At 47.4% G+C, this 27,081-nt stretch overlaps 1 protein-coding gene across 1 annotated transcript; it reads left to right on the top strand.

The window, feature by feature from the left end:
- The first annotated feature begins 2,531 nt into the window (after nucleotides 1-2,531).
- Nucleotides 2,532-26,578, top strand: RETSAT (retinol saturase). Its single transcript, XM_066629099.1, has 11 exons — nucleotides 2,532-2,703; nucleotides 8,687-8,869; nucleotides 10,906-11,135; nucleotides 12,712-12,907; nucleotides 16,427-16,624; nucleotides 17,053-17,178; nucleotides 18,385-18,523; nucleotides 19,874-19,983; nucleotides 22,968-23,134; nucleotides 24,548-24,707; nucleotides 26,433-26,578. The coding sequence occupies exons 1-11, from the start codon at nucleotides 2,532-2,534 to the stop codon at nucleotides 26,576-26,578; spliced, it is 1,827 nt and encodes a 608-aa protein (XP_066485196.1).
- The last annotated feature ends 503 nt before the right edge of the window (nucleotides 26,579-27,081 follow it).

Genomic DNA, 27,081 nt, shown 5'->3' with positions numbered 1-27,081 from the left:
TGTTGAAAGTGTGTGGATGGAAGAGAAGGAGCACCAGCATGTCATTGCTGGGAAGAGGGGCACCAAAGGCACCCCCAAGGCACCGCCTTGTTGCATCTCATCAGCAGGCTGGCTCTGCAATAACCTCATTGGATTGAACTCCCACGTGCCATTTTGAGGAAGCCCACACTGTACCAGTGGGGCACATGGGGTGAACATGCAAATCACTGCCAAACTTTAACCTACCTACATCTCAGTAGAAAACAAGATGGAAACACAGGAAAAAAAAGAAAAGTTCCCTTTGCCTCTTTTTATTGGTCCTTTTATACCTCTCCAACTCTTTGTCTGGCATGGTGATTGCCCAAATTTCCTTTTCTCCTTTGGTTTACACCTTCCTCCTTTTTTTAAAAAAGTGTTTTGTGCCACCTATTTTATACTCTTAGTAACTCTGTATGTAGGAAAGTGGTTTCTTGGAGAACCCAAAAGATTTCTTTTTCTCTGTAGTACTCATGATGTCCCTGTACCTCCTACTGAAACTGACCCAGTTTTGTTACAGTTCTGTTACAACTTTTAATAAATTTCAAAGGAAAAAAAAAATCTCCAAAGCTCTTGTTTTCCATGACTTCTGCTTTTCTTTATTTCCTTGAAGTTTGGGGCAGTCTGGAGTGGGTTTGTTAGTGAGTCAGACCCTCTGTGATACCCCCTCCAACACTCTCCCCCCCCTCTCCCATTCCAGCATTTTCAATCCAGATGTCACTTTCCAAAGAGCTTTACATGATGTTGGCAGGAAGCGTTCAGAATAGGGATGACCTGAGTTTTGCTGCTTGGCCTGAGTTTACAGACATTTGAGACACCGAAGTTCATATACTGCATGAATATGAAGGAGGTACTTATAGGTACCTCCTGCATGTAGGTACTTGGCTAAGTTCTTGATATCTGACATGCATGGGCAAAGATGGTTTTAACAAGCCCATGCGTGAATGTAAGCTTCTGCCCATACACAGCACTGATGGTAATTGATTAGTGGAAGCATATGCAACATTACAGTGTGCTATCAGGAAGTATGCCAGCTTTTGTTGTAAGGAACTGTTCTCTTGTCATTATCTTCAGGGCTCCCTTTGAAGTTTGCTCAGATCTGTCCATCAAGCCCTTAGTGGATGGAGTGGTGGGTATGATGTGTCAAATGCCATTGTGGAACAGAGGCGTAGCTAGAAGCCCCGGCGCCCAGGGCAGTGACATCAGGATGTCACATATTGTGATGTCACTTACAGGTTCTCCCTAGAGAAGGTGGTGCTGGTAGCTTCATGCCCCCAGTCCTTCTCCTGTGAAGGCTTCCCTTTGGAGCCTACTGTTTGTCATGACACATTGCTGGTCTTGCTGAAGGACAGCAGGTATCTGGGGGTCCCACGTGTACCACCAGACACCACCTCAAGTATCACCAGTGGTGCACATACCACTAGGTGAGAGACACTGCATTAGATCAACAGTAATTCTACTCTTTGGGACAGCAGAGAGAAAATCCTTGCCCTCTTCCATGTGCCAGCCCTTCACATTTCAGAAGAGGCTGTCACATGGAAGCAGGTCAAGATTTTTTGAATGGTCATTCACAACTATCATCAGAAACGCCTGTCCTAAAAATGGACTTCTCCCCAGCTCCCGAAATGCTGATTTTTTTCATCATCGTTGCTCATGTCACTTCCAGGCTCTCCTAAATCACAGAGTGTGCGTTTGAATTATGCACGGGAAGGATAAAGTGGATAGAGAGATGCTCTTTTCCCTCTCGCACAACACCGAAACCAGGGGACATCCACTCAAATTGAGTGCTGGGAGAGTTAGGACAGACAAAAGAAAATATTTCAGCATGTAGTTAGTCTGTGGAACTCCGTGCCACAGGATGTGGTGATGGCATCTGTCCTGGATGCCTTTAAAAGGGGATTGGACAAGTTTCTGGAAGAAAAATCCATTATGAGTTGCAAGCCATGATGTATATGTGCAACCTCCTGATTTTAGAAATGGGCTATGTCAGATGCAAGGGAGGGCACCAGGATGCAGGTCTCTTGTGTGTCTTATGTGGTGTTATCTCTTATCAGGTGTGCTCCGTGGGGCATTTGGTGGGCCGCTGTGAGATGCAGGAAGCTGGACTAGATGGGCCTTTGGCTTGATCCAGCAGGACTGCTTATGTTCTTACTGTGAATGACTCCTACAGGTGGGGTGCCTGTTCCTGGGGGGGGGGGCACAGCAGGAAAAACAGCCATTACTTGTTGCATTTTTAGAAAAGTTGTTTGTTTTTTCCAGTTCTGGGCAATGCACACAGCCTGCTTCCCGCTTCCCCTTCTGCCTCCCTATGGAGACCGATCCCCCCCCCCCCGGTCAGTTCAGGGAGTTAAAAGGTTACAGGAGAGCACGCCTTCCCCTAGTTGGCTGCTGGCCAAGTAGTTGCACTAGTTACAGGAGAGCGCTCCTTCCCCAGGTGGCTGCTGGCTTCTGGTTCCAGTCGCCTTTGCTCCGAGAGGGCGGAGCACACAGACAGACGCGCCGCGGGCTGCGCAAGGATGTGGCTGCTGGCGCTGCTGCTGCTGCTGCTGCTGGCGGCCGCTCCGCTCTCGGGCCTCGTCTACTTCTACCTGGTCTACGTGGCCAGGAGTCCCCTCGGCCGGCCGGTCGGGCACTGCCCGCGAGCGTTGGTCACGGATCCGGAGGCGCGCAAGAGAGTCCTCAAGAGAGGTACCGCGCCCGGGCTGGGCAGCCGCGGGGGGCCCTGCCCGCAAGGGGGCGCCGCCTGCCGGGCAGCTGGGCTGCAGTCTGGCCAGGGCTGTGTGTGTAAAAGGGTTATGTCTGTGTGTAAAAGGGTTTTGTGTTTGTGGGTGGTGTAAAAGATGTGTGTGTGTGTGTAAAAGGGTTTTGTGTTTGTGGTGTAAAAGAGTGTGTGTGTGTGTGTGTGTGTGTAAAAGGTGAGTGTGTGTGTAAAAGGGTTTTGTGTGTCTGGGTGTGTGTAAAAGGGTTTTGTGTTTGTGTGTGGTGTAAAAGATGTGTGTGTGTGTGTAAAAGATGTGTGTGTGTAAAAGGGTTTTGTGTTTGTGTGTGTAAAAGGGTTGTGTGTGTGTAAAAGGGTTTTGTGTTTGTGTGTGGTGTAAAAGATGTGTGTGTAAAAGGGTTTTGTGTTTGTGTGTGGTGTAAAAGATGTGTGTGTGTGTGTAAAGGTTTGTGTGTGTGTAAGTAAAAAATGGAAATCCAGGCTGGATTCTTGTGTGTATAAAATAGAAATCTAGGCTTGATTCTTACCTCTCTCTCTCTCTCTCTCTCTCTCTGTATTCTTACCAGGATCTACACACACAACACCAGAACCGGGGACATCCACTAAAGTTGAGTGTTGGGAGAGTTAGGACAGGCAAAAGAAAACATTTCTTTGCCCAGCATGTAATTAGTCTATGGAACTCCTTGCCACAGGAAGTGGTGTTGGCATTTTGCCTAGATGCCTTTAAGAGGGGGGATTGGAGGGGTATGTGCAGGGTAGAGGTAGGCTGCTTCTGATTGCCAGATGCAGGGGAGGGCACCAGGACACAGGTTGTGTGTGTTGTCTTGTGTGCTCCCTGGGGCATTTGGTGGGCCACTGTGAAATATAGGAAGCTGGACTGGATGGACCTTTGGCCTGATCTAGGGGGCTCTTCTTATGTTCTTAAAAAATGGAAATCTAGGCTGGTTTCCTACCTCTGTGTGTGTGTGTCATGGCCAGTGGCGTACCTAGCCCCGGGCAAACTAACATTTTGGCGCCCCTCCCCGATTTAATTAATTAATTAAATGTATTATTATTACTGTACTATAGAAGATAGCAATATAAAAATGGTAGATGAAGTAACTTTAGCTTACAAAAACTTGTGCCAGGTTACTTTGTTAAGGCACAATCCTAGGCAAGTCTACTCAGAAGTAAGTCCTATTGTGTTCACTTGGTTCTACTTCCAGGAAAGTGATGTTAGGTTTGCAGCCTTAGGGCCCAGTCCTGTCGAACTGGGCCCTGCAGCTGTAGTGCAGTCCCAAAGTAAGGGAACAAATGTTCCCATACCTTGAGGAGGCCTCTGTGTCTGCCTCCCCACCACGGGATGAAGTGCATGCCCCACTGGCATAGCTGCACTGGCACTGGAAAATTGGATAGGATTGGGCCCTAAGTTGTCACAGGGTCATGAATATTTGACAAACTTGGCACATCTCCCACACATATAGTTCTGTCTTAAGTAGCATTATGAACTCTAAAAATATCTGATCAAAAGCATTCTCTCAGAGACAACTGCATCCTAAAGTGTTCTGTCTCTTTAAAATGCAACGTAAGAAGTTGCCCTTAAATCATAATCCTGAGCACATTTATTTGGAAACACTGAAATAAATTTACTTACAAGGTAAAGGTGTTTGAGTCCATAGAGTTAGGTATACCGTGTTATCATTATAATATGTAATCAGTATTGCTCAGAATGGTGCATTTGCACAGGATATTTTTCAGGGACTAAAATCAGTGCATCTAATCCTGCAAGCCTGTCATAAAACACAACCTTCTTTTCTGGGGCATCCTTCCCTATGTTTCTACTTTTGCATTTGACATAAACACAGATCTCTCCTAAGCAAATATGCCCAGAAAATGGCCGTGCCCTCATATGATATTTAAATCAGACACAAAACAAAGGTGCAGCTAATCAGTTACAAACACACTCAAACAGCTTTGATTGGCAGATTGGCCATGCTTCCTTAAATGTACACAGCACTCATGAAATTGGCAGGAAACTCCAGGGCTAGCCCAGGCTAGGAGGCAAAGGCTGCAATCCTAACCACACTTTCCTGAGAGTAAGCCCCATTGAACAAAATAGGACTTACTTTTGAGTAGACCTGGTTAGGATTGTGCCCAAACAGGATCATTTAGCCAGATTTCTGCTTCTGCAGCAAGGCCATACCACACTTACTGTGGGAGCCTGCTTTGGGTCCCATCCCCACATGTCTCCTGTGCCTTTAACAGTGACATTCTATGACAGGCAAGAATTCAGTGGTTCTTTTTGCACCAGGGAGAAGCTCTGGGAATCTAATTAAGTTCAAGGTTGGAGAGACTGGGATTCTCTCATGTCAAAAGCAACAGAAGAGAAGTTGAAGAGCTGCCTCTGTTCTCTCCTCCCCCCAGCAGTTTCACCATGAAGCATCCTTTAATTTTCCCCACCCACCACCCCTTTATTTGGTGCTTAACATTAAACATGATAATGAACAGAAAAGGAATGTTTGTTCAGCTTTGATTCATGGTTCAGGATGTGGACTCACCTCCCTGCATTACAATCTCTGTGCATGAACTGGAGGTTGTCCATGACTTTGTGTACCTTGGCTCAACGATCTCCGACACTCTTTCTCTCGATACCGAGCTAAACAAGTGCATCGGTAAAGCAGCTACCACGTTTTCCAGACTTACAAAGAGAGTCTGGTCCAACAAGAAGCTGACGGAACATACCAAGATCCAGGTCTACAGAGCTTGCGTCCTGAGTACACTTCTGTACTGCAGCGAGTCATGGACTCTTCACTCACAACAGGAGAGGAAACTGAATGCTTTCCACATGCGCTGCCTCCGACGTATTCTCGGCATCACCTGGCAGGACAAAGTTCCAAACAACACAGTCCTGGAACGTACTGGAATCCCTAGCATGTATGCACTACTGAAACAGAGACGCCTGCGTTGGCTCGGTCATGTCGTGAGAATGGATGATGGCCGGATCCCAAAGGATCTCCTCTATGGAGAACTCGTGGAAGGAAAGCGCCCTACAGGTAGACCACAGCTGCGATACAAGGACATCTGCAAGAGGGATCTGAAGGCCTTAGGAGTGGACCTCAACAAGTGAGAAACCCTGGCCTCTGAGCGGCCCGCTTGGAGGCAGGCTGTGCAACATGGCCTTTCCCAGTTTGAAGAGACACTTGGCCAACAGTCTGAGGCTAAGAGGCAAAGAAGGAAGGCCCATAGCCAGGGAGACAGACCAGGGACAGACTGCACTTGCTCCCAGTGTGGAAGGGATTGTCACTCCCGAATCGGCCTTTTCAGCCACACTAGATGCTGTTCCAGAACCACCTTTCAGAGCGCGATACCATAGTCTTTCGAGACTGAAGGTTGCCAACTTGCCGGTTCTAATGTGTATCAGTTGTGTATGTGTGTGTGTATGTTGGGGGAGGGTGCTTAACAGCTTTCCACTGTGCCAGGGACTTCTCAAAAAGTCACCCCAGACTACCCACCCCTCGTGGCCCAGGCTTTGTCTGGGGTGGGCTCCTTTCCAGACAGCTAAGACCCCCAAGCCCCTCCTTCCAGAGGATGCACACTTCTAGTGGGAAGAAAAAGTTCTTAATGGAAGGAGCTGACTTTCAGGCTGCAACCCTCTATGTCAGTGGTTCTCCAACTTTTCTGACCCGCGGCTTCCCTGATCCTTGTGGTCATTGGCCACGGCTCCCCATTACAACACCTCACCTCAGTTACCCCCAAAATGGGGATGAAGGTGTTATAATTATACACTAGAAACAAAACAAACAAAAAAAAACAACAAAAACGGGGGACAGAGAGGAAGAGGAAATGTGGAAGGGAGGAGAGGGCTGAGCTAGAATATCGGAGAATGGAAGAAGCAGAGGTTGGCACCTCATGGGGTAAGGGGGCAGCATTTTACATGCTGCCTTAGGAGTCAGGAGATCTTGGGCTGGCCTGATGCCAGTCCTGATTGTATGCCTCCAGGGCAGTGGTTCTCAAACTTTTAGTGTCGGGACCCACTTTTTAGAATGAGAATCTGTCACGACCCACCAGAAGTGATATCATGACTGGAAGTGACATCATCAAGCAGGAAGAGTTTTAACAATCCTAGGCTGCAATCCTACTCACACTTACCCAGGAGTAAGTCCCATTGACTATCATTGTTAAAAGCATATACTACATGGTAGCCTGTTAAAAGTTCAGATTTGTAACATTTCCTCAAATGCAGTCACATATGGTAGCATCAAGTCTAATATATTAAAAATAAATATTAAAATGAATGGGGACCCACCTTAAATTGGCTCATGACCCACAGTTTGAAAAACACTGCTCTAGGGCTCTTTCCATACAGTTGGGAACCCTGAAAAAGCAGAATTTCGAATTGCAGGCGAAGACTCGTGCATTCACATGAGCAGTTACAGTGAATACGTATGGCTGCATGCAGACATTCAAATATACATGCATAAAACTTCCCCCTCTGCTTGTTCTCTCACTCTTGTTACCTCCTGACCTTAATAGGAAAAGAGAGCAGCTGCAAAAGTGTAGTCTGTCTTGTCCCTGGCCCTCCCAAATTAGCAAGAAGAGGCCCCACACAGCCTAGTATTTATCTCAAGGTGTCTGGGCTACAATGCGGACATTCTCCACATTCAGTCAAGGAGCAAAGGCTCCTTGTCTGCTAAGCACAAAGCTAAAGGTCTCTCTTTTTTTTTCCCCTTCAAGGACTGCCCTATCTGCCATGCATGCCCTATTTTTCCCTTCAAGGACTACGCTTCTGCCGTGCATAGAAGACAAAGCAAGTTCCTCCTAAAAGCACTGGGTGACCTTTGAAGTGTGTGGCCATGAGGTTGTACTCTGCCCACATCTTTGGCAAAGTGTCTATATGGGTGTGGCATGGCTGATAGGAGCAATCACCTCATTACTGAGTCAAGAGCACGTGCCCATGTGCGGCCTTATTCCTAGAGCTGGCCCAAGACCTGGCACCTGAGGCTATGCACCAAATACTCCCCACCCTGTAGTTAGTAGTGCAGCAGCCTCTGCTGTTCCTCCCACTGCCTAGACTTGAAAAGGAAGAGATGAGTGGAGTGAAAGAGGGAGGAGAAAAGAGTGCTGAGCGACACATCTCCAGTGCCCTAGCCCAGGGCCTCTAAACCACAACCTGCATGTGGGATCTGGCATTCAGGAAAACCTGTCCGGGTATGGTGCTTTCCATTCCACACCACAGCCTCCTGTCTTTGTGTCCAGTCTTCATACAGCTTCATGCCCAGGAAATCAGGGTGCAGAACCTTCTGGGGCAAGAGTCAGCAGAAGTGGCTGCCCTGAGTGTGAGGATATATGAAGTTTGGGTGCAAAGAAAGGAGGCCGCGACACGGACTGGAAAGCGCCATGCTCGGATGGGTTTTCCTGGAACGCTGGGGCCGCGATTTGGAGACTCCTGCCCTCGCCCATCACTTTCTTCTTCCCCATTTGGAGGAGAAGTGGGATGAAAACACTATGTGATATTCAAACTCAGATTTTTGTTCAGTGGGTGATGGAAACAGAATCACACAATCCTAGATTTGGAAGGGACATTCCAAATAATCAAGTCCAACCCCTGCCAGTACAGGCTGCCCCCCAATAGATGGTATGTTTTTCCATGATTTTCATCCACTTGGACTTTTAAGGGAGGCTTGTAGCTCAGTGGTGGAGCTACAGCAGTGGGCTCAGGTTCAGTGCCTTGTCTGAAACCCTGGACAGCTGCTGCCAGTCAGTGTCTACAGTACTGAGCCAGAAGGAGAAACTGTCTGACTCAGTCAGAGGCAGCTTCCTGAAAGTGAATGAAATGTTCTGCTGGAACTCTGTCCTTTCCTACTCCGAGCTTTGCTTCTGTACCAGATCTCACTTCCTCTTGTTAGCGTCACTTCCTCCCAAGCAAGAACTCCGCCATAAAGCCTTGATTCTCTTTTTGGTTCTTCCTTCCAGCTTTCAACGCAGACAGAGTGCCCCCCAATTTAGATGCCGTCGTTATTGGAAGTGGCATCGGGGGTCTGTCCGTGGCAGCGATCTTGGCCAAGGCGGGAAAGCGGGTTTTGGTGTTGGAGCAACATGGCAAGGCTGGAGGATGCTGTCACACCTTCCAGAAGAAGGGCTTTGAATTTGACGTCGGTAAGGCTGATGTGAAATGGCTCAAAATCTGGGGGGGGGGGTTGCACACCTAATATCTCTTGTGTGCCTCTGAAATACCAGTTGCAGGGGAGCAATGGTGGGAGAGGAGTTTGCCTTTCTCTCCTACTTGTGGGCTAACTGGAGGCAGCTGGTGGCCACTCTAGGAAAGGAGATTCTGGATTAGATAGGCCTTTGGCTTGATCCAGCAGGGCTTTCCTAGGTTCTTATGTTCTCCTGTTTGCCTTGAACAAGAACGGGGACTAAACCCTTAAACCAGGGTTCTGAAAGTGTTGTGACACCTTAGGACATCACAGTGCAGTCATGGGGCACTGCAGGATGTTCCCAGTGGCCGCTTTTACCTGTCCTCCCGGACACCACCATCTTGGATCTCACAAAGCTCACCAGATTTGGGTGCGGTTGTGAGATTTTGCAAGATCCCAGAAGGCATGCCCGACTGAACCAGGAAGAAGAGGCTGCAATGGCATCGTGGCTCAGGTGCATTTGGGAACCGTTGCCCTAAATAGATAAAGTGGTAATCATTGCATAATAGTTTAATCAGGAGTTTATCTTTGAACTGAATGATTAATGCTTTATTTTACTTTTTTTTTTTTTTAAATCCTGTTGTTGTCATTCTTTGGTTCAGCCGGGACAGACCATGGAGGACCACTCACAAATCAGAGGGCTGATGCAAAAGGTGCCATCGGGGTCAGGCTGATGGGGTCAAATGCTAGTCAGTTGGTCAGGCTGTGGGCCAAAACTAAATGGCTTAATCAAGGCCAGGCAGGGCTGAGTACCTTATAATTTATTTATTTATTAGATTTGTATTCCGCCTTTCTCCCCAAAGGGCACCCAAGGCGGCTAACAATCAGGTTAAAATACAAGGCAACCAATAAACATTAAAAATACAAAACAATTAAAACAAGATAAAATGCATAGATGAAATACATAGCAGCAGATTGAAAGCACGCAGTAAAAGATAATACTGTGCTGACAATAATTGTGCTGACTGGCTTAGAGGCAAAAGTTCAACCCAGTCTGTGCCAGCTGATTGTCTTCCACCCAGCATTGCCCTCTAGAGGGCACCCTTTCTCCAGGATATCTTGCTAAAAGGCTAGGATACCTACGAGGTACCAAAGAGCACTGCAGAGTATTTGGATTCAAGACACATGCAAACACACAACCTGGCACCTTACAACTCTATATTTTTTGTTTATAAAAATGAGAGCTAATCTGAACAGTACCCCTCCGTTTTTTTCGTGCTATGTTTAGGTTTGGGTATGCTTTTGATGGCAACTATGGTGGCCAGCGGCAAGGGATTTGGAATATGGTGGCACAAAAATTTTTAACACCTCCCAGGGGTGTTAATACCCCCGGGGGGGGGGGTCAGATGCCCAGAGTACCCCCAAGGATGTCTGGGAGGTGGTCTGAAGTGTGGGGAGCCATCCTCAGCCTCCCCACACTTTGAAAGACATCAGAAGGCCTCCTGAAGGAGGCCTGAAGAAGACCCCAGAAGTCCTCTTTTGCAGAAACAGGAAGTGCCTTTCTAAGGCCTCCCAGGGCCTGAGAACTCCTCCTGGATGCCTTGGGATCTGCCATTGAGGGTGTGAACTGGCATCCCCTCAAGGCATGGTACCTGGGGCAAAATACCCCCCTGCCCCCCTTAACTGCACTACTGGTGGCGGCACATCCTCTTCTTTAAATGCAGAAATCACCGCTTGGATGCAGCAGCAGTGGCACCACTTGATGGCTGCCATTGTTCCGCACCCAGAGCACACTGGGAATCACTCCTCCATTATTACGTAGCATTATTTGTGGGCATTCTGGGTTAAAAAAAAAGACTGCTTTCCTCATGTGCTACTGCCATCACTGCCTCCTACAGAGGCCCAGCATTTTCTGTATTAAAAAAATAGGCATGCACTGAGCCTGCCACTGAAAGAAGTAAGCCATTGCCCCTCTGTAAACTTTTGCTGGATTTTATGCCCCCCCCCCCCCCAAATCCCTGCACTCCTCTAACTATGGATTCTTGCCCCTCTTAGGCATCCACTATTTGGGAGAAATGCATGAGAATGGCATGCTGCGGATGATCATGGACCAGCTGACTGATGGGCAACTCGACTGGGTTCCGATGGAGAACCCCTATGATGTCATAACCCTCGGGGATAGGGAGTACAGCCTCTACTCTGGAAAGGGGACCTTTGCGAAAGAGTTGGAGAGGCAGTTTCCAGAGGAGAAAGAGGCCATCAAAGAATACATGAGGCTGTCAAAGGTGAGAAAGAGCAGGGTGTGGCAATGCTTAAGTGGCAAACTTTGATCCTTTGTATCTAGAAGAGAGCCAGTGCTGTAGTGTGGAAGAGAATGCTAGATTAACAGCTTGATCCTAGACATGTCTACTCAGAAGTGAGTCTCACTGTCTTAAGTGGGGCTTACTCCCAGGAAAGTGCATATAGGATTGCAACCTAAGGGCCCAATCCTATCCAGTTTTCCAGTGCTGGTGCTGCTGTGCCAATGGGGTATGCACTGCTTCCTGGGTTGGGGGTGCAGTCACAGAGGCCTCCTCAAGGTATGGGAACATTTGTTCCCTTACCTTGGGACTGCATTGTGGCTGCACCAGTGCTGGAAAGTTGGATAGGATTGGGTTGTTAATCACTAAACGGGGAGTATCTCCCAGCTGTCTGATTCTACCGAACGGTTTGGAAACTTTGTTTGGAAACTTTATATATTTCACCCCTTCCTTTATCTTCACCTGTCTGGGAGATCAGACTTGAAAGCCTTTAATGAAGGGGTTCTCCAACTTCTTACCTTGGCAGCCCACAGTGTCATTTGTGGTGGATCTGGGGCCCATTGAAACCAGGAAGCTGCAGAATAAAATGCTGGGCAACCCAGAAGTCACTTCCAGGGTGCCCCTGTGTGCTCCCCAGATAATTGGCCATGTCGTGCCGCGGTTCCCAAACCGTATGTTGTGATACTCCAGCACTTTTTGGGAACCGCCAGTGATGTGGGAGGCGCTCCCCAGAAGCAACTTCTGGGTCATGCTCCATTTTATTCTGCAGCTTTCTGGCCTCGGGAGGCCGTGACCCACCCAAAATCAGATTGCAACCCACCATTTGAAAAGAAAAGGCTGCTTTAATGGTTGGTACCAAGATATTTGTAGGAACATCATCTCCCCACATGAATCAGCCACTTTGGTCATTTCTAGAGGCCTTCCTCCTTCATGGCTGCAGATCAGACTGCAATTGGAGGGAGAGCTACAGAGGTTAGTTCGAAAGGTGACGCCCTCAAACATCTAACCACAGAGCTGAAAAGGACCTGATTTCCCATTAATTACATCTTCACAGGGCATACTTTTAAATTTTTTTCTAAGTCCTCTTCCTTATGCAATTTTACAATCACTTTCATTATATAATGATAGCGGCCTGTGTGTGCCCTGGCACAGTCAGCTTCAATTTGGTCAAGGCTGGCCCATTCCTGTGGCCAACTGAAGCAGTTGCCTCAGGTAGTAGATTGGCAGAGTGCATCCATTCTGTCTGTCTGCTCCCCTCCACTGCTGCTCCTGCTTTCCCGCCCCTCTTGGAGGGGGTAAATGAAGGGAAGGATGGAGCAGCTGAGGAAATGTGGAGAAGAGAGTTGTGAGCTAGAGTGTCACATCTATACTTCCCCTTCCACTCTATCCCCCTCTTCCTTTCCCAATACAGGGAGCAAGCAGTTTGCATATCACCAGGTATGGGCAGGTAGTGTTTGGCCTGCACACTTCAGCTGCAGGGAAATCTTGGGTCGATGCTGAACTCAGTTGAATATATGGGACCACCTTGCTAATGACCCATTTCCCATTTTCTTTCCCAAAGATAATCATGGGACATGTTCCCTTGCTAGCTATTCTGAAGATGATCCCTTTGTGGTTGTCTCTCCTCTTGATCCGACTGGGCATCATTCACTGGATCTCACCTGTTTTCAAACTGGCATGTTCCAGGCACAGCGAGATAATAGAAAAACTGACCACCAACAAGGACCTGCGAGCGATTTTCAGCTACTTCTACTATGGTGAGGGAAGTGTGGAAGCTTTGCTCATTTTTCTCTGGGATGGTTTGTTTTGTACCGCCATGACTCTCCTTGACCAGGCATTGCCTTTCTCCCTCTTTTGCTCATTTGGCAGGTTAGTTAATCAGTTGTGGAATTGATTTTCCCTCCACTGCCCCCGTGTTCCCTTAGTCCAGGACCCTTGTAGTGTTTCCACGCCATGGCAGAATTCCTGAACCTTTATCAGGTTCATAGAGGGGAGAATTTCCCAAGGTTCCCTTGGCCATCTTCGTGTTGCAGTGTTGGAAGATGCTACGTCTTCTGGAACGTTCTACCATCCATGTTCTGCCTTGGCTAGGAGTCTTCTCAGGGCCTGGCCATGGCAACTCTATACCCCTTAAAGCCTCGGTTATGGTCCTCCAATTTCCAAAGTTCCCTGTGTGTCCACCTCCTACCAATAGCTTCCAGTCTACAGCCGAAGAATTGGGTGGTTAGTTTGAATCAATAATGAAGGCCCAGTAAATGTACCTGCCTACTTTTTAGTCCTTGTCTTCTTTATTGTTGTTCTCCTTTTATGCAGCTTTTGAGGGGAACAATTCTGGGCATGCCCCTTGGCCCATGACTGAAACCCTCCTTTCTCTGCCCTCCTGTTCTTAGGCCCTGCACAAAATATTGATACCCCATGTTGATTTTATGACGTTGGAGAAGCTAGGAATGTTTCTTCCATGGGAAAGGAGGGCTTTCAAGACAACATATTTCCTAGGATCACTTCCCCCTCGAAGGGCTACATTAGTCTGTGGACATCAGAAGTGGTAATGAAGAAGCAGTATCTCTGAGCATGTGTGGAGTGCCACACCACTGACTAATCATCGCTATCTTCACCTCATATGCAGATGTAGATACCCCTGTTTTCCCGAAAATAAGACCTACCCCGAAAATAAGACCTAGTGTGTTTTTTGAGAATTGCTGAAAGACCTACCCCGAAAATGAGACCTAGTTGTGATCAGGGCTGGGACGGGATGGTGGTGGAAGGGGTCCTCGGGCGGGTGCATGTGGACATCGTGACCGGGAACTCTGCATTCCCATGCGCGCCACCTAGAAAGCACCTGCTGTGCTACCTTGGGCAGAGGACGCTGAGGAGGAGCTGTGGTGGAAAGCAGTAAGCAAGGCTGCCTACCAGGCTCTGAGGCTCTCCACACTTTCCAGGGAGTAAGTCCCATTAACTATAAAGGGACTGACTTCTGAGTAGACAGGCATGAAGGCATCCTCCTGGGCATTGAGGGGAAACCCTCTCCACACTTTCCAGGGAGTAAGTCCCATTAACTATAAAGGGACTGACTTCTGAAAGAAAATAAGACCTACCCTGAAAATAAGACCTAGTGTGTGTTTTTTTGAGCCAAAAAAAATATAAGACAGTATCTTAAAACACGGTAGCACTAGAGTTCGTTAAGATGAGGTGGAATGATAAACAATACACAATGAACAGTAAACAGTGTGGTAGGAAAACAGTGTGATGAGCTCAGCTGAGTTGCATTTGCCTGGCTCTGCTTAACCACAGAGTTCAAAGACCTGGAGGATTTCATTCCCAAGGAAAAGAAGGCGGTTCTCAGAGGGAGCCATCAAAGCATTTATGAGGCTATTGAAGGCCTTCAGAGAAGGGTGGTACATGCCTTGGATCTAGAAAGCCAAGGCCACTGTATTGGGGAGGGAATGTACGTAGTTTGCTGGTAGGTCGCCTGCTCTGCATACAGATTCAATCCCTGACATCTCCAGGTACTCCTGGGAAAGACCCTCCAATCCTAAAGAGCAGCCTCTAGCCAATGCTGAGGATACTGAGGTAATTGGACAAATGATCTGACTCAGCCATATAAGGCAGCATCATCTGTGCATAGATCATTGTACCTCAACCAGAGGGAGGCAACCAAGATAAAACCTGTGTGTCTCTTTCAACACTCTCACATTGGTGAAGCCTAGTTGCTTTAGCTGCCACCCTTCTCTCCAGCTGCACCCTTCTGGGAATTCCACTAGGACACTCTCAGAAATGCTCACAAAATTCCGGACTAGGATTCATCAGACCATGATGATTACTTTCCATTCTAAAGCATTTTTTTTCTCTCCCTGCGTTTCAGTTGTAGTAGGAGTATTCACAGTCTCACAGCACAAGCCTAGGCATGTTTATTCAGAAGTAAGTTCCATTATGTTCAGTGGGACCTGCTCCCATGAAAATGTTATAGGTTTGCTGCATTAAGGATGCTTCACGCACTTAGTGGATAATAGGGGGCAAAGGGGAGCAGGGTTGTGCCCCTGATCTGTGCTTGTTCAGATGGGCGAGAAGCGACATGTGAATGGGTAGTAGCATGGTAGAGAAACAGCATCGGGGACCTGGCCGTCTTCCATTTGCATGAGTCTAACCACAGAGTTCAGAGGCCTCGGCAGATTTGATTTCCAAGGAATGCAGTGGCGTCAACATAGCGTGATCTTGTGCATTTCCCATGGGATTAGAGTCTGTAGGGTGTAGGTCAGACGGTCTTTCAATTCCCATTCAGAGTTTTGCTTCTACCTCCAAGCTGTTGCCAACTGCATCACCTTTAATATGTCTCGCAAAAGAACACTCCGACATGTAGGTCACTCACCTAAATGTGATACTTAGAGGATATCACACTTTCACCTCGATATTTCCAATTGCAAACCCCTTTACAGTGGGCCCTCTGCGGGAGTATGGTTCCAGAACCCCAGGCAGGTACCAAATCTGCAGATGTTCACATCCACAGATGTTACACTGATCAAATGGCATAAATTGCTCAAATTTGCACAAATTAGAATGAGAATCTGTCCAGACTCACCAGAAGTGATGTCATGATTGGAAGTGACATCATCAAGCAGGAAGAATTTTAACAATCCTAGGATGCAATCCTACCCACACTTACCCAGGAGTAAGTCTCATTTACTATCAATGTTAAATGCCTATATAAAATAGCCTGTTAAAATTACAGATCTGTCTCATTTCCCCAAATGCAGTCACATACCATGGGAGCACCAAGTCTAATATATTGAAAATAAAATATTGAAATGAATGGGGACCCACCTGAAACGGGCTCACAACCCACCTTGTGTGCTGCAGTAGGGGGTAGTCACAGAGGCCTCCTCAGAGTCAGGGAACATTTGTTCCCTTACGTCTGGGCTGCATTGCAGTGCATTAGCGCTGGGGAGTTGGATAGGATTGGGACCACATCATCAAATGGGCGTAATGGATGTGATGATGTTTGTAATGTATGATGTCCCTTCACACCCCTCCTTGGGACTTGCCTCCAGGCTCCACTCAAACACCAGGTTTTGTGTTTTTTTTAATTTCAAGAGCAATCCTATCCTCGTGCTGTAGTTTTATCTTTTTTTTCCTTGTTAATTTGTATTCTATTGTGTTTCATTGTTTTATGATCTTCTGTTCTCCATGGAATCTGCTGTTCCTGTTTCGATGATCAGCAACAGCCTCTGTGCCATTCGGTTTCTCTTACCCCTTCTCACTCGTCTCTATCGCCTTCTCAGGACTTCCTCCAAAGGACGCCAGCTTCCTCATGCTTATGCTGCTGATCCATCACTATCAGCGTGGCACCTGGTATCCAAGAGGGGGTCCTAGTGAGATTGCGTTCCACATTATCCCCGTCATTGAGCGAGCTGGAGGCGCTGTGCTGACGAAGGCCCGTGTGGGGCAGATCTTGGTCTCAGAGAGCGGTGCTGCCATAGGTGAGTCCCAAAGGATTTGAAAATGATGACTCCTTTCTCTCTCTTCTTTGTTTATGAGGTTCTCTGCTATTTAGGATTATAGTTAATTCAGCCCTGCTCAACCTGTATGTAGCTTGAAATGCACATGTAGTCAATTCACTGAAATGCACATGTAGTAAAGCTACTTGATTGTGCCTGGTGGGACCTGAGCCAGGTCAGGATTTAGACTCCCAGACAACTGGAAAGCTGGATGGGGAATCAATTGTGGAATAGGGTCGGTGCTTTTGTTTCCCGTGTTTTATATGCTGGTTGTGGCATTGATGAGTCTACTCCTTGAGCAAGCAGGGTTCTTTCTAGTCTTGCGGGTTCTGGACTCGCGAAAGCTGGCGTAGGAACACATTAAATCCATACTTCCGTTGCGGTCCTTACTGAGAAGGAATCTCTTCCAGGGGTAACGGTGGAAAAGAAAGGAAGTGAGGAGGGGGTGAAAGTTTATGCTCCTGTGGTGATCTCGGATGCTGGCATCTTCAACACCTTTGGGAAACTGTTGCCTCCAGAGATCAGAAGCAAACCAGGTAAATCAGATATGCATCTTTTCCTATAGGACCGATATAACTCCTCAGTCAGTCAACAGTCAACAAAACCTTTATTAGGCATAAACATTTGATAGGTGAAGACTCTGTACAGAAATCGTAGATAACTCCTCAGTTACACAGGCCAAAAATATTGCTGGGAGGTAACTGTGGAAGATCTAATTCTGCAACTAAGCAAGACTGGATTTGATCAGTTTGTAGAAAGGGGACTAGAACCCCCCATTTATGCTATCACTTCTCAGATCCTTTTTGTGGACGAGGACTGGAAAGACCCAACTTCAAATCACCGCATGGCCAAGCAGTTCACTGGATGATCTTGGGCCAGTCACTGTCTCTTAACCTAACCTACCAGACAGAGTTGTTGTGTGGCTAAAATGGAGCAGAGGGATGTGCACTGCCCTGAGTTCCTTGGAGTTAGCCTGGGATAAAATTTTGTTAATAAAACTATCACGTACTTCCCTCCTCTATTCTTGGTTTTTCAAACTATGGCCTACCATTTCATCTGAATTGGGCAAGCCATGGTTAGTACTAGCTTCCAAACCATGGTTTGGAAGCATTTGGAAAACAAGGTTTGGAGGTAAACACTAACCCCAGTTAAGATTTCACAGCAAACTGTGGTTGGAGCAACCTGAAAATGGAGGAAGGAATTGGTGTGAGAGGAGAGAGGAGGAAGAGGCAAGTGTGTGAGCCCACAGCACATTTCTAGTCCTCCAGACCGTCATTTGGAGGCCCATTTCAATGGAGTTTCTGTGTCTGAGTAAAGAAAATCAATGGGAAGTGTGCGCTGGAAATATGGCATAAGAAACTAGAGCCACATTTATAGTTGCATTCCCTACTTGTCACGAGACAGAACGCTCTCTGTTGATACCCAGCAAAACTCAATGTCTGTTGCGGGAGGCGACAGAAATTTTTACTAAGATTCCAAAGAGAATTGGATTAGTAACATATGTAAATGACAGTCAAAAATATTGATCCATTGTGTTGGGCAAATGTTGATTGATTGCTTAAGCTGCAGCCATTACAAGAGGTGGAAAAAGAACTGTTTAAAAACAACTCCTCTACTGAAAATGACCATTTTCTACTGAAAATGATAAACAGTGCACAGCGATCTTCAGAATGATGTTCATGTGTGTCTGATTTGGCGGCCCTCTGGAGCCTTTCAGTTCTGTGATTCTGTATTCTGTTCAGAGATCCAGGCCCATGTTGACCTGGTCGGCCACAGCATGGGTTCATTCCTAGTCTTTGTGGGTCTTCGAGGGACCAAAGAGGAGCTTGGGCTCAAAGCAACCAACCACTGGATTTATCCGCACAATGACCTGGATGATATGTAAGCAGGGGACTTCCCCCATACCCAACCCTAGAGCTTCCCTTTTCCTCTCAATAATGTATAAAGTGAAGGAGTATAATTTTGGACTAAATTATACTTCTGCCTCCCCCACCTCATGTGAACCAAATCTCTAGCCTTATCAATAGCAAAATTTGAACAGTGCCATATGTATTGTTAAGTGTTTTCATAAAGACTCCCATTAAATTGTGATGGGCAAAAGGGGCAGGATGGAGGTAGAAAGCAGGCCCTAGTTCCATCCCTCACCTTCTCCCAATCCTGTAGGGCAGTGGTTTCTAAAGGTGGGTCAGGACCCACTAGTGGGTCATGGTCTGATTTTTGGTGGGTCATGAAACTGACAGGCTGACAGCTGACAAGGCAAATGTATTGAGCTAGAAGGAAAACAGAATGGACCACATGTGCATGCTTTCCCATAAGTAGGCAACCGTGCTTGAGTCCTACTGGAAAGGGGAACATGCCAACAGAATGGTCCCAATCCAATGAATGTGAAGCTCAAGAAATATTCCAGAAGGCAGCCCCCCCCCCAAAGTAAAAATGATAAAAACAGGCTTTAGCAGCTGATAAACTGAAGCTTTTGTTCTTTAAACTCTTGTAAAGCTAGGTGGGTCGCAACAGAGTGTCGATTTAAAAGGTGAGTCATGGCACTAAAAAGTTTGGGAATCACTGCTATAGGGGATCAGTCCTCTCCATGGGTCTGTCACACAAACTTTGCCATGTCTGGCTCAGAGGTGGTCATATTCAGTCTGTGATAGCTTCATATGTTAATGTTTTGGTTTAGCACCAGAGGTCCACCAAATGGATGGCGTTTCCCTTCCCATCCAAACCTGGGTATAGGGTCCGCCCTTTTTATCTGTGGGTTTGGGACCTGTGATTTGAACTCATCCGGGTTCGGAACCTGCAGTGGAGGGCCTGACATGAGCTGCTGGGTGTGACTGGAGGTGTTCTCTGTTTGCATCCAGGAGGCTTCCTGAGGCCCCCCAGAGGTGTCGAAAGGGCACTTCCATTTTTTATGAAAACCAGGAGAACACTTCCAGTCATATCCAGAAGCTCCAGACACAACCTGTTGGTCCTAAACCATGGATTCACTTATCAGTGGGTTTTGGTATCCAAGGTCCAACTGTATTTTCTTTTCTGTAAACATAGGCAGAAATGCAGCAGATCTTCCTGAAATTCTTTTAACTCCCCCTTGAATGTCCAAGTGTGATTCTCCAGCTTGAATTTTGCCACTCTAGCTTGTGAGCTCCATCCACTTTAGGATGGAATCCTAAGCTTCTGCTGCTACTGCTGTCTTTTCAAGGACATCCCACAACTATTTCCTTGTTTCGTTTGCAGACTCACCAAATATGCTGCCCTCCCCAAAGAGGAAGTAAGCAAGAATGTGCCAATGGCGTTCATCTCCTTCCCGTCTGCCAAAGATCCCTCCTACGAAGAAAGGCATCCAGGTATCATATCTTTCCCTTCTAGAACAGATTGGAAAGGGGAAGCTCTCTTCTACCATGTACAGTAGGTCCTTGTTATCTGTGGGCCCCGCATCCGTGGACTCGTGAATGCCTCCCTGCACCTCAGAGGGCCTGCAAGACGTGATCCGAAGCCCCTTCCGGTTTGTGTTTGCAACTTCTGGTAGTGTCCGGGGGGTGTTCTGAGGTGTGGGGAGGCCTGCAGCCCACTGCATGGCCCTTCCCCGGCCTCAGAACACCTCTCCAACAGAACCAGAAGTACCAGGTGCAAAGCAGAAGTAGCTTTCAGACACATTCGGGAGTCCTGAGGAGGCAGAGAGGCCCATGGAGTGGGCCGCTGACTCGTGTGAACTCCAGAGGCATGGGGCAACCTCTAGAGAGCCCATCGTGGCATCAAGGTCAATTATTGCGATGCTGGGACCCCAGCATCTGCGGAATTTGTTATCCGCAGGGGTTTCTGGAACAAAAACCTTGCAGATAATGACGGCCCACTGTACTACTATTTCGCTACAATGATTACTATTCACTGTTACTACCTTTTCCCTGCCACTACTACCACTTAATATCTCAGCATGATATTATGCTGGCAGAGTACTAGATACCCTGTGTAGCCTTCAAGTGCTTCAAGCCTTCAAGATTTCTGCCCAGGATCCTTACAGTTGACACTAGATCAGCGCTGGCCTGTCCATGAAGTGGCATGAAACCACTGAAAGCGACATGAAACTGTTGCGTCAAGTGGCAAAGTTGGAGGGGCAGTGAACTGACAAGTCCTCGTCGTTCACCTTCTACACTCCAGTTAGCGCTCTCTCTCTCTGGCTTACTGAGAGTAAGTTGGAAGAGGATCATGGCAGCAGTGGCCCCCTTCTCTATCCTGTGCTGCCAGAGGAAGAAGGGGGTTGGTAAAGAAGCTGCTATGGCTCTAGATCACCTCTCCCCACCCACCTGGCTGATTACTAAAGCACCACGTGGGTAGGGAGAGACAATCTGGAGCCTGCGCCCCATTGCTTATCTAGAGTTGCTCTCAGCACGCAGCCTCCAACCTCATCATTCCTGCTTCAAGTGAGCAGGAGGAACAGAGCGTGCTGAGTTGCCCATGTGCTCTGCTCCTATTCATTTGAAATAGGAGTGGCATAGAGAAGGGAGGCTGCAGACTGAGCAGTTCCAGGGGAAGGGGAGACAGGAACACTTCCCTCCCCCCTCTTGGTCCATTGGCGCAGGAGCAGATGTGGGCACGCTTGCATGGATGAGAAAATTGGGGTGGGGGATTGGACTGTGGGGAGGCACAGGTCAACCCTGCACTATATGCGGAAAGACAGGGATTGCCTACTTCAGTGGTTTCCAAACTTAACGCTGCCACGGTGCCCTTCATGCTCACAGGGATGCCATGCCGCCTCTTCCTGGTTCGCCGGGCCAAGATAATGTGATCTCAGCCCAGCAAGTCAGGTAAAGAGGCTGTTGTGGGAGGGTGTGTGTAGGAGTCTCCAGCAGAGCGAAAAACAAATGGCAGCGCAACAGAAACTGAAGGCTGATGTCCAAGGCAATCTCTCAGAAGGCAAAGAAGCACTTGACATGAGTTAGGTTCTGTGCACAGGACCTGAGTGATTTCCTGGGTTCAGACCTCAACAGAGGCCGTGTACACTGTGTGAGGTGAGTACATCATGGTGCCCTGGAGCATTGCAACAGACACTTAGCGAACCTCTGGTCTACTGAGGCATGTTTCAGGGACTTTCCTTGCATAGTAGGGACAAGATAAGAGAGTTGAAGAGCAGTCAAGGTGAAATCAATGTGAGGTAAGGTGGGATTTAGGAAAATCTTTGAGAAAGAAGTGGGAAGAAAGTGGAGCTGACTTTTAAAAGTTATTTCTTTTGAAGGAAGGAAAGAAGCAATGCAATTGAAGGCAGAGAGAACAGATTTACAAAGGGGAGACATACCAGAAGAGCTGTACCACAGGCGCTCAAATATAAGTCTGTCTCACAGATAAGGAGGGCAGGTTTTGAGCAAAAAATTATGGAATTTGCTGTGACCCTTGGATAAGTCAGGGGTTAAACTTAGCAGGTATCTGGCTATCGTTTTGTGTAATTTTACCTGAGGCCAGATCCTGAAAAACAACCTACCAGTAATTTTTACCTAAGAACTGTACAGTATCTAATTTTTTGAAAATATGGTAAAAGATCACAAGGTACATTTTTATTCATCAACTTTTTTAATTCTGGTCTTCACAACCTTTCTGTAAACACTATCAGAGTAAGTGCCTGTAAACGACATACTGGTAGAACCGTTAATCAAATCCTTCAAGGTGCCTGGTGTGTTAAAAGGCTCTACATATAACATACAACATATAACACATAACTGGGACCGTGCAATTCAGTTTACAGTGGAGAAACAAGTGACAAGGAATGACTGTAAGCAAGTGCAGCTACACATGGTTGCAACTCAGTAGATTTATTGCTTTCCATGTGTGTTATTCTTAAGTAATGGTGCACTGAATAGTAGCCTGGGACTTTGTTTCAAAAGGAAATGAGGATTACATCCTGGCGTTTAAAAAACCAGACCTCTTTGAAACATTTGCAAAATGGAACGAGTGTGTAGAAGGGTCAGGATTCTGCCAAAAAGGCTTGCTTGATAAGTGTTGAGCCCTGGCTTACTTTTTTCTCAGGAGGAGTGAAAAGGTTAACTTTGGCTGCAGCTTGCAATGATTGCCCTGGAGATTAATTACCCTCTAATTATCTGTGCATTGTCCTCTTGCTCTCCTCTGGGCTTCTCCTGGCTGCCATGAAGTGCCTGAACAGCCCTGACCCTGAGTGATCCTCCAGTAACGCAAGGAGATGATCTAAGCTTGATTTATTGGCAGAAATTTCTCGCCTTATAGGCGAGTAACTACTATAGTTTAGGTTAATTGAAAGGATTGACCACAAGCTAAAGAAATCAACAGACAGATGTAACCCATTCTTTTCATCCTTTTGTCACAGGTCGTTCTTGCATGATCATCCTCACAATGGCTCGTTACGAATGGTTTGAGGAATGGTCTGAAGGCCGTGTGAGAAACAGGGGGCCTGACTATGAGGACGTTAAGACGGAGATGGCCCAGAAACTCCTGGACATGGCTTTGGAGAAGTTTCCTCAGCTCAGTGATAAGGTAATGTCTTAGAGCCCAATCCTATGCATGAATACTCAGAAGTAAGTCCCATTAGAGTCAATGGGGCTTGCTCCCAGGAGAGTGTGGATAGGATTGTGCTGTCAGTTAGTTAGAATGATTTCAGCACTTGAAAGTGCAAGTGGACACAATCCCAGGCCCATGTAGGTTTGTTTACCCTTTGAATATTTCCTGTTAGTCTTTGATGATTTATATTCAAAATTATATAGTAGAAAGTGTTTTTCATGACACTTTTTGGAAGCAGTCGCCCCTCCACTCTGCGGAGCTCTCTAGGGGCATATTTCGGCCAGCAGGGTTGTTTAGGATTCAGTGTGCACCAGCGGCAAAATCAGAGAAGCACTGCCACAGCCATCAGACCAGGCCAATGTTAGGGGCATAAGGGGCACATCATGGGTGGGGAGGGCAAGAGGTGGGGCTTACCTTGATGTGAGGGAACAAATGTTCCCTTACCTCAAGGAGACCTCCTGATTTCCCCTCTGGCAGAGGATGCAATGCTCTCCTCCATGGCATGGCTGCATCACTGCAAGCAGCAGGTCCTTGAGGTCCTCCTGAGGCAGGCTCAGCGCCCACATTGAGTTAAATCCATGGGGGGGTCCAAACCCACAGAAAAGGTGGGCTGAATGTATCCGTAACATGCAAATTTTATCTGCAATGCCACATCAGGTGTCCAATACAGGTGGGTGCTCTTTATTTGTGTGCCTGCAAATTTGATCCACCACAGGTTCCAAACCCGCGGGGGTGGACCCACAGAACCTCCCAGATGCAACCCGAACCTGGTTGCCTCCAGGAGCCTTTTTGAGACCAGCAGAAAGCCTCCCGGAGCTGTTTAAAGACCAGGTTTTCAGCAAAAACTGGAACTGGCCTTTAAACACCTCTGGGTGGTTTTTTGAGGCTTGTGGAAGCCATGCGCGGCTTCTACAGGCATCAAAATGCTCCAGAATAAGGTTCTGGTCACTTCCTGATACCCTGTGGACTGCAAACTGCAATTTTATTATCCATAGGTTTCAGTATCTGGGGGGGGGGGGTGTCTAGGAATGTAACCCCCACTGATACTAATGTCCTACCTGTACAGTCTGATATTGATTGCTTCTGCAAAATCTTTGAATTCTACATGTTGCTGATATTTCTCTACTCTGGATTACTGTCAAATGCAGATGCTGGCTGCTCTTCAGCAAATTTTACAGCCAGAGAGTACCTGCTATCAAAATCTATAGGGGATCCTATTTAGCAGCATTTTTGACTGAGACAAATGTCTGAGGTTTTGACGTTTGATGAGGCAACTTCATCTTTAGGAATTGTTTGCGCTCAGAAATCAGTTTGTCCTTACTTGGAAAAAAGCATCCTTTCCCTTTTTCCCTTCTGTTTCATTTCTCCCATTTTGTTGTTGTTCCCCAGATTGAATTTATGGAAGCTGCTTCCCCACTCACCAATCAGCACTATCTAGCTGCCCCGCTGGGTGAAACGTATGGGGCAGAGCATGATACAACCCGCTTCAGCCCGGAGGTTGTAGCCAGAATGAGGGCGACAACCCCCATCCGAAATCTCTATTTAACAGGTATTTCTTGAACAGCTCCAGGAACATATGAAGCTACATATATACCACGCCTGATCATTTGTCCATCTAGGTCAATATGGTTTACTCTGATTTGTAGTTGCTTTTCAGGGTGTCACCTGGGGGTGACCCTACTATTTCCCCACCCTATTTGGGGCTTCCAGCGCCTGAAATTGGGACCTTTTGAGTGCAAAACAGGTGCTGTACTACTGAACTACCACCTCTCCCTCATGGAGGGTTGCCAGCCCTCCAAAACTGGCCTGAAATCCAGGCATAAGCATCCACCTCCAGGTGACAACTGAAAGATATCCTGCATATTTCAACAGGGCCTCCAACTTTATTTCTTCCTACAGGAATTTCCAACTTAATATCATGTCAGTGAAAAAAGAAAAAAAAAATCCTGTAGTAGCTTCAGTTAGAGTTGGCAACTCCACCACCACATCCTTTAAGGAGATGTAGCTGGTAATAAGAGGCCAGCATTCCGATTTTTGCTTCTCTCTCCTCTCTCAGGCCTGGTATACAAATGAAGTAGCAGAAACCTGAGGGAGTGCAATCCACGGCCTTCCGGAATGCCGCATGTGATTGGAGTGGGAAAAGGCTTCCGAGTTATCTTGCCTGGCGATGACATCTTTGATGTCAGCCTGAGTCCTATTGATTGGGGCAGTAGGAGCTGCATGGGAACTCCTAAAGAGAAGGAAGCATGAACAGAGGGAGTGAACAAAGCAGTGAAGGAGAGACTGAGAATGGAGCTGACCGGAGGAAGAGATGAAAGGAGAAGGAGGAGAAAGAGAGGGGAAGGAGGGGAAAAAAGGGTGTGGGGAGTGGAAGCACATAGGAAGGATAAGTCAGGCAAGAGGAGCAGAAGGGCTGCAAGGAAGAGAGAGACAGTGAAAGGGAAGGTGGTGGAGGAAAATAGTGACAAAGAAGAAAAACAGGAAGACATGCGTGAAGGAGATGAGGGGAACCTGGAGAAGGCTGGGTGGTGGGAGGGAGGGAATGGTGAAGGAAGAGATTTTGTGGAGATGAGAAGAGATAGGAACAGTCCAGGCAGGCCCCTGTTAGCTAGGGCCATCCCAACTCCCCAACCTGGTACCAGGCCTTATCCAGGCCTCGGTACCCCTAGGCCAGAGGCGTACTATACAGAGGGGTAACCGCCAACCCTGGCTTCTTGCTCCCAGGCTGGGGTCAGTGTGAGGCAAGGCCAAAAAGAAGAAGACCCTGAAGGCAGACTAGTAGTCCCTGACAGCTCACCACTACCCCACTGCACCGGTGTAGAGATAACTTGGCAATAAACCCTTCCTAGCAGCATCTTCCTATCTTCTGTATTCCATTCCTGTCTACCTATGATATGGACCTTCTCCCCACGGGATAGGGCAGATGTGGAAAGGGCACCCACAATGCCCACAGGCAGTAAGAGTGAATTTGAACAAGCTGGGGCTGTAGGTTCCAGGTGTATGAATGCTCCCTTGTGTAAAAACTCCCTGCAAAAAACCAAACCAAAAAGTAGCACATCAAAGAGTGAGGCTCCAGCCCACCCAGCTCTCCATTGTGCTAGTTTTCTCCATGCAGGGAGTGTTTCTCCTAACACACAGTCTGCAGTCCATTCAGTCAATCGCCATAGTTCGCAGTGCATGAGCAGTGCAGGAGTCAAAAGGCTTTTTGAAAACTGAAAAAAAAGGATCTGTATGGAAACATTCTGAGGCCTACATTTTTGTCCCAACCACACAGGTCAAGATGTCTTCTGCTGCGGCATACCGGGGGCTTTGGCTGGGGGCTTGATTTCCGCCTCAGCTGTGCTCGGGCGCATCGTTCACATAGACCTGGCTCTGATGATGATGAAACTGAAGACACAGAACCACAAGAAAGAGGCCTAGTGCTATCAGCTCAGAGAATAAACTGATGGCCGCACCTCATTTCTGGGGCGGAAAAAGACTGGGGATCTCATGCCAATGATGAGTTCATATCTCCCCACCTAAGACTGAGAAGACTTTCCTGCCCACCTCATCCTGCCTTCTTCTAGGTCTGCTCATGACTAGGGCAAACCTGAATTACTACTGAAATGTGCTGGAAGAAACATTGGACCCCCTTGATAGGGTTTCGAAAACTCAATCTTGCTCTGAAAAGTCCTGGCAGTCAACCCTGAGGTGTGGTACAACATGAGATATATGAGGCTTCTGGACCCAAGGATGGAAACTGGCACGCATCTGTTTGGTCACTGCAGTGCCATTTCCCCCATTTCATGCCGGACTGGCTTTCAGGATAGTTATTTATTGGTGTCCTCTAAATGGTTTTTTGCTTCCCCTTCATGAAGGTAGCACTTTAAGACATGACAGGTGAGGGAGGAAGGGAAGGGGTGAAGAAGGGGTTGTGCGAGTGC

This window comes from Tiliqua scincoides, chromosome 5 (genome assembly GCF_035046505.1).
Source record: "Tiliqua scincoides isolate rTilSci1 chromosome 5, rTilSci1.hap2, whole genome shotgun sequence".
NCBI lineage: Eukaryota > Metazoa > Chordata > Lepidosauria > Squamata > Scincidae > Tiliqua > Tiliqua scincoides.
This window is presented reverse-complemented; position numbering and strand designations above follow the sequence as displayed.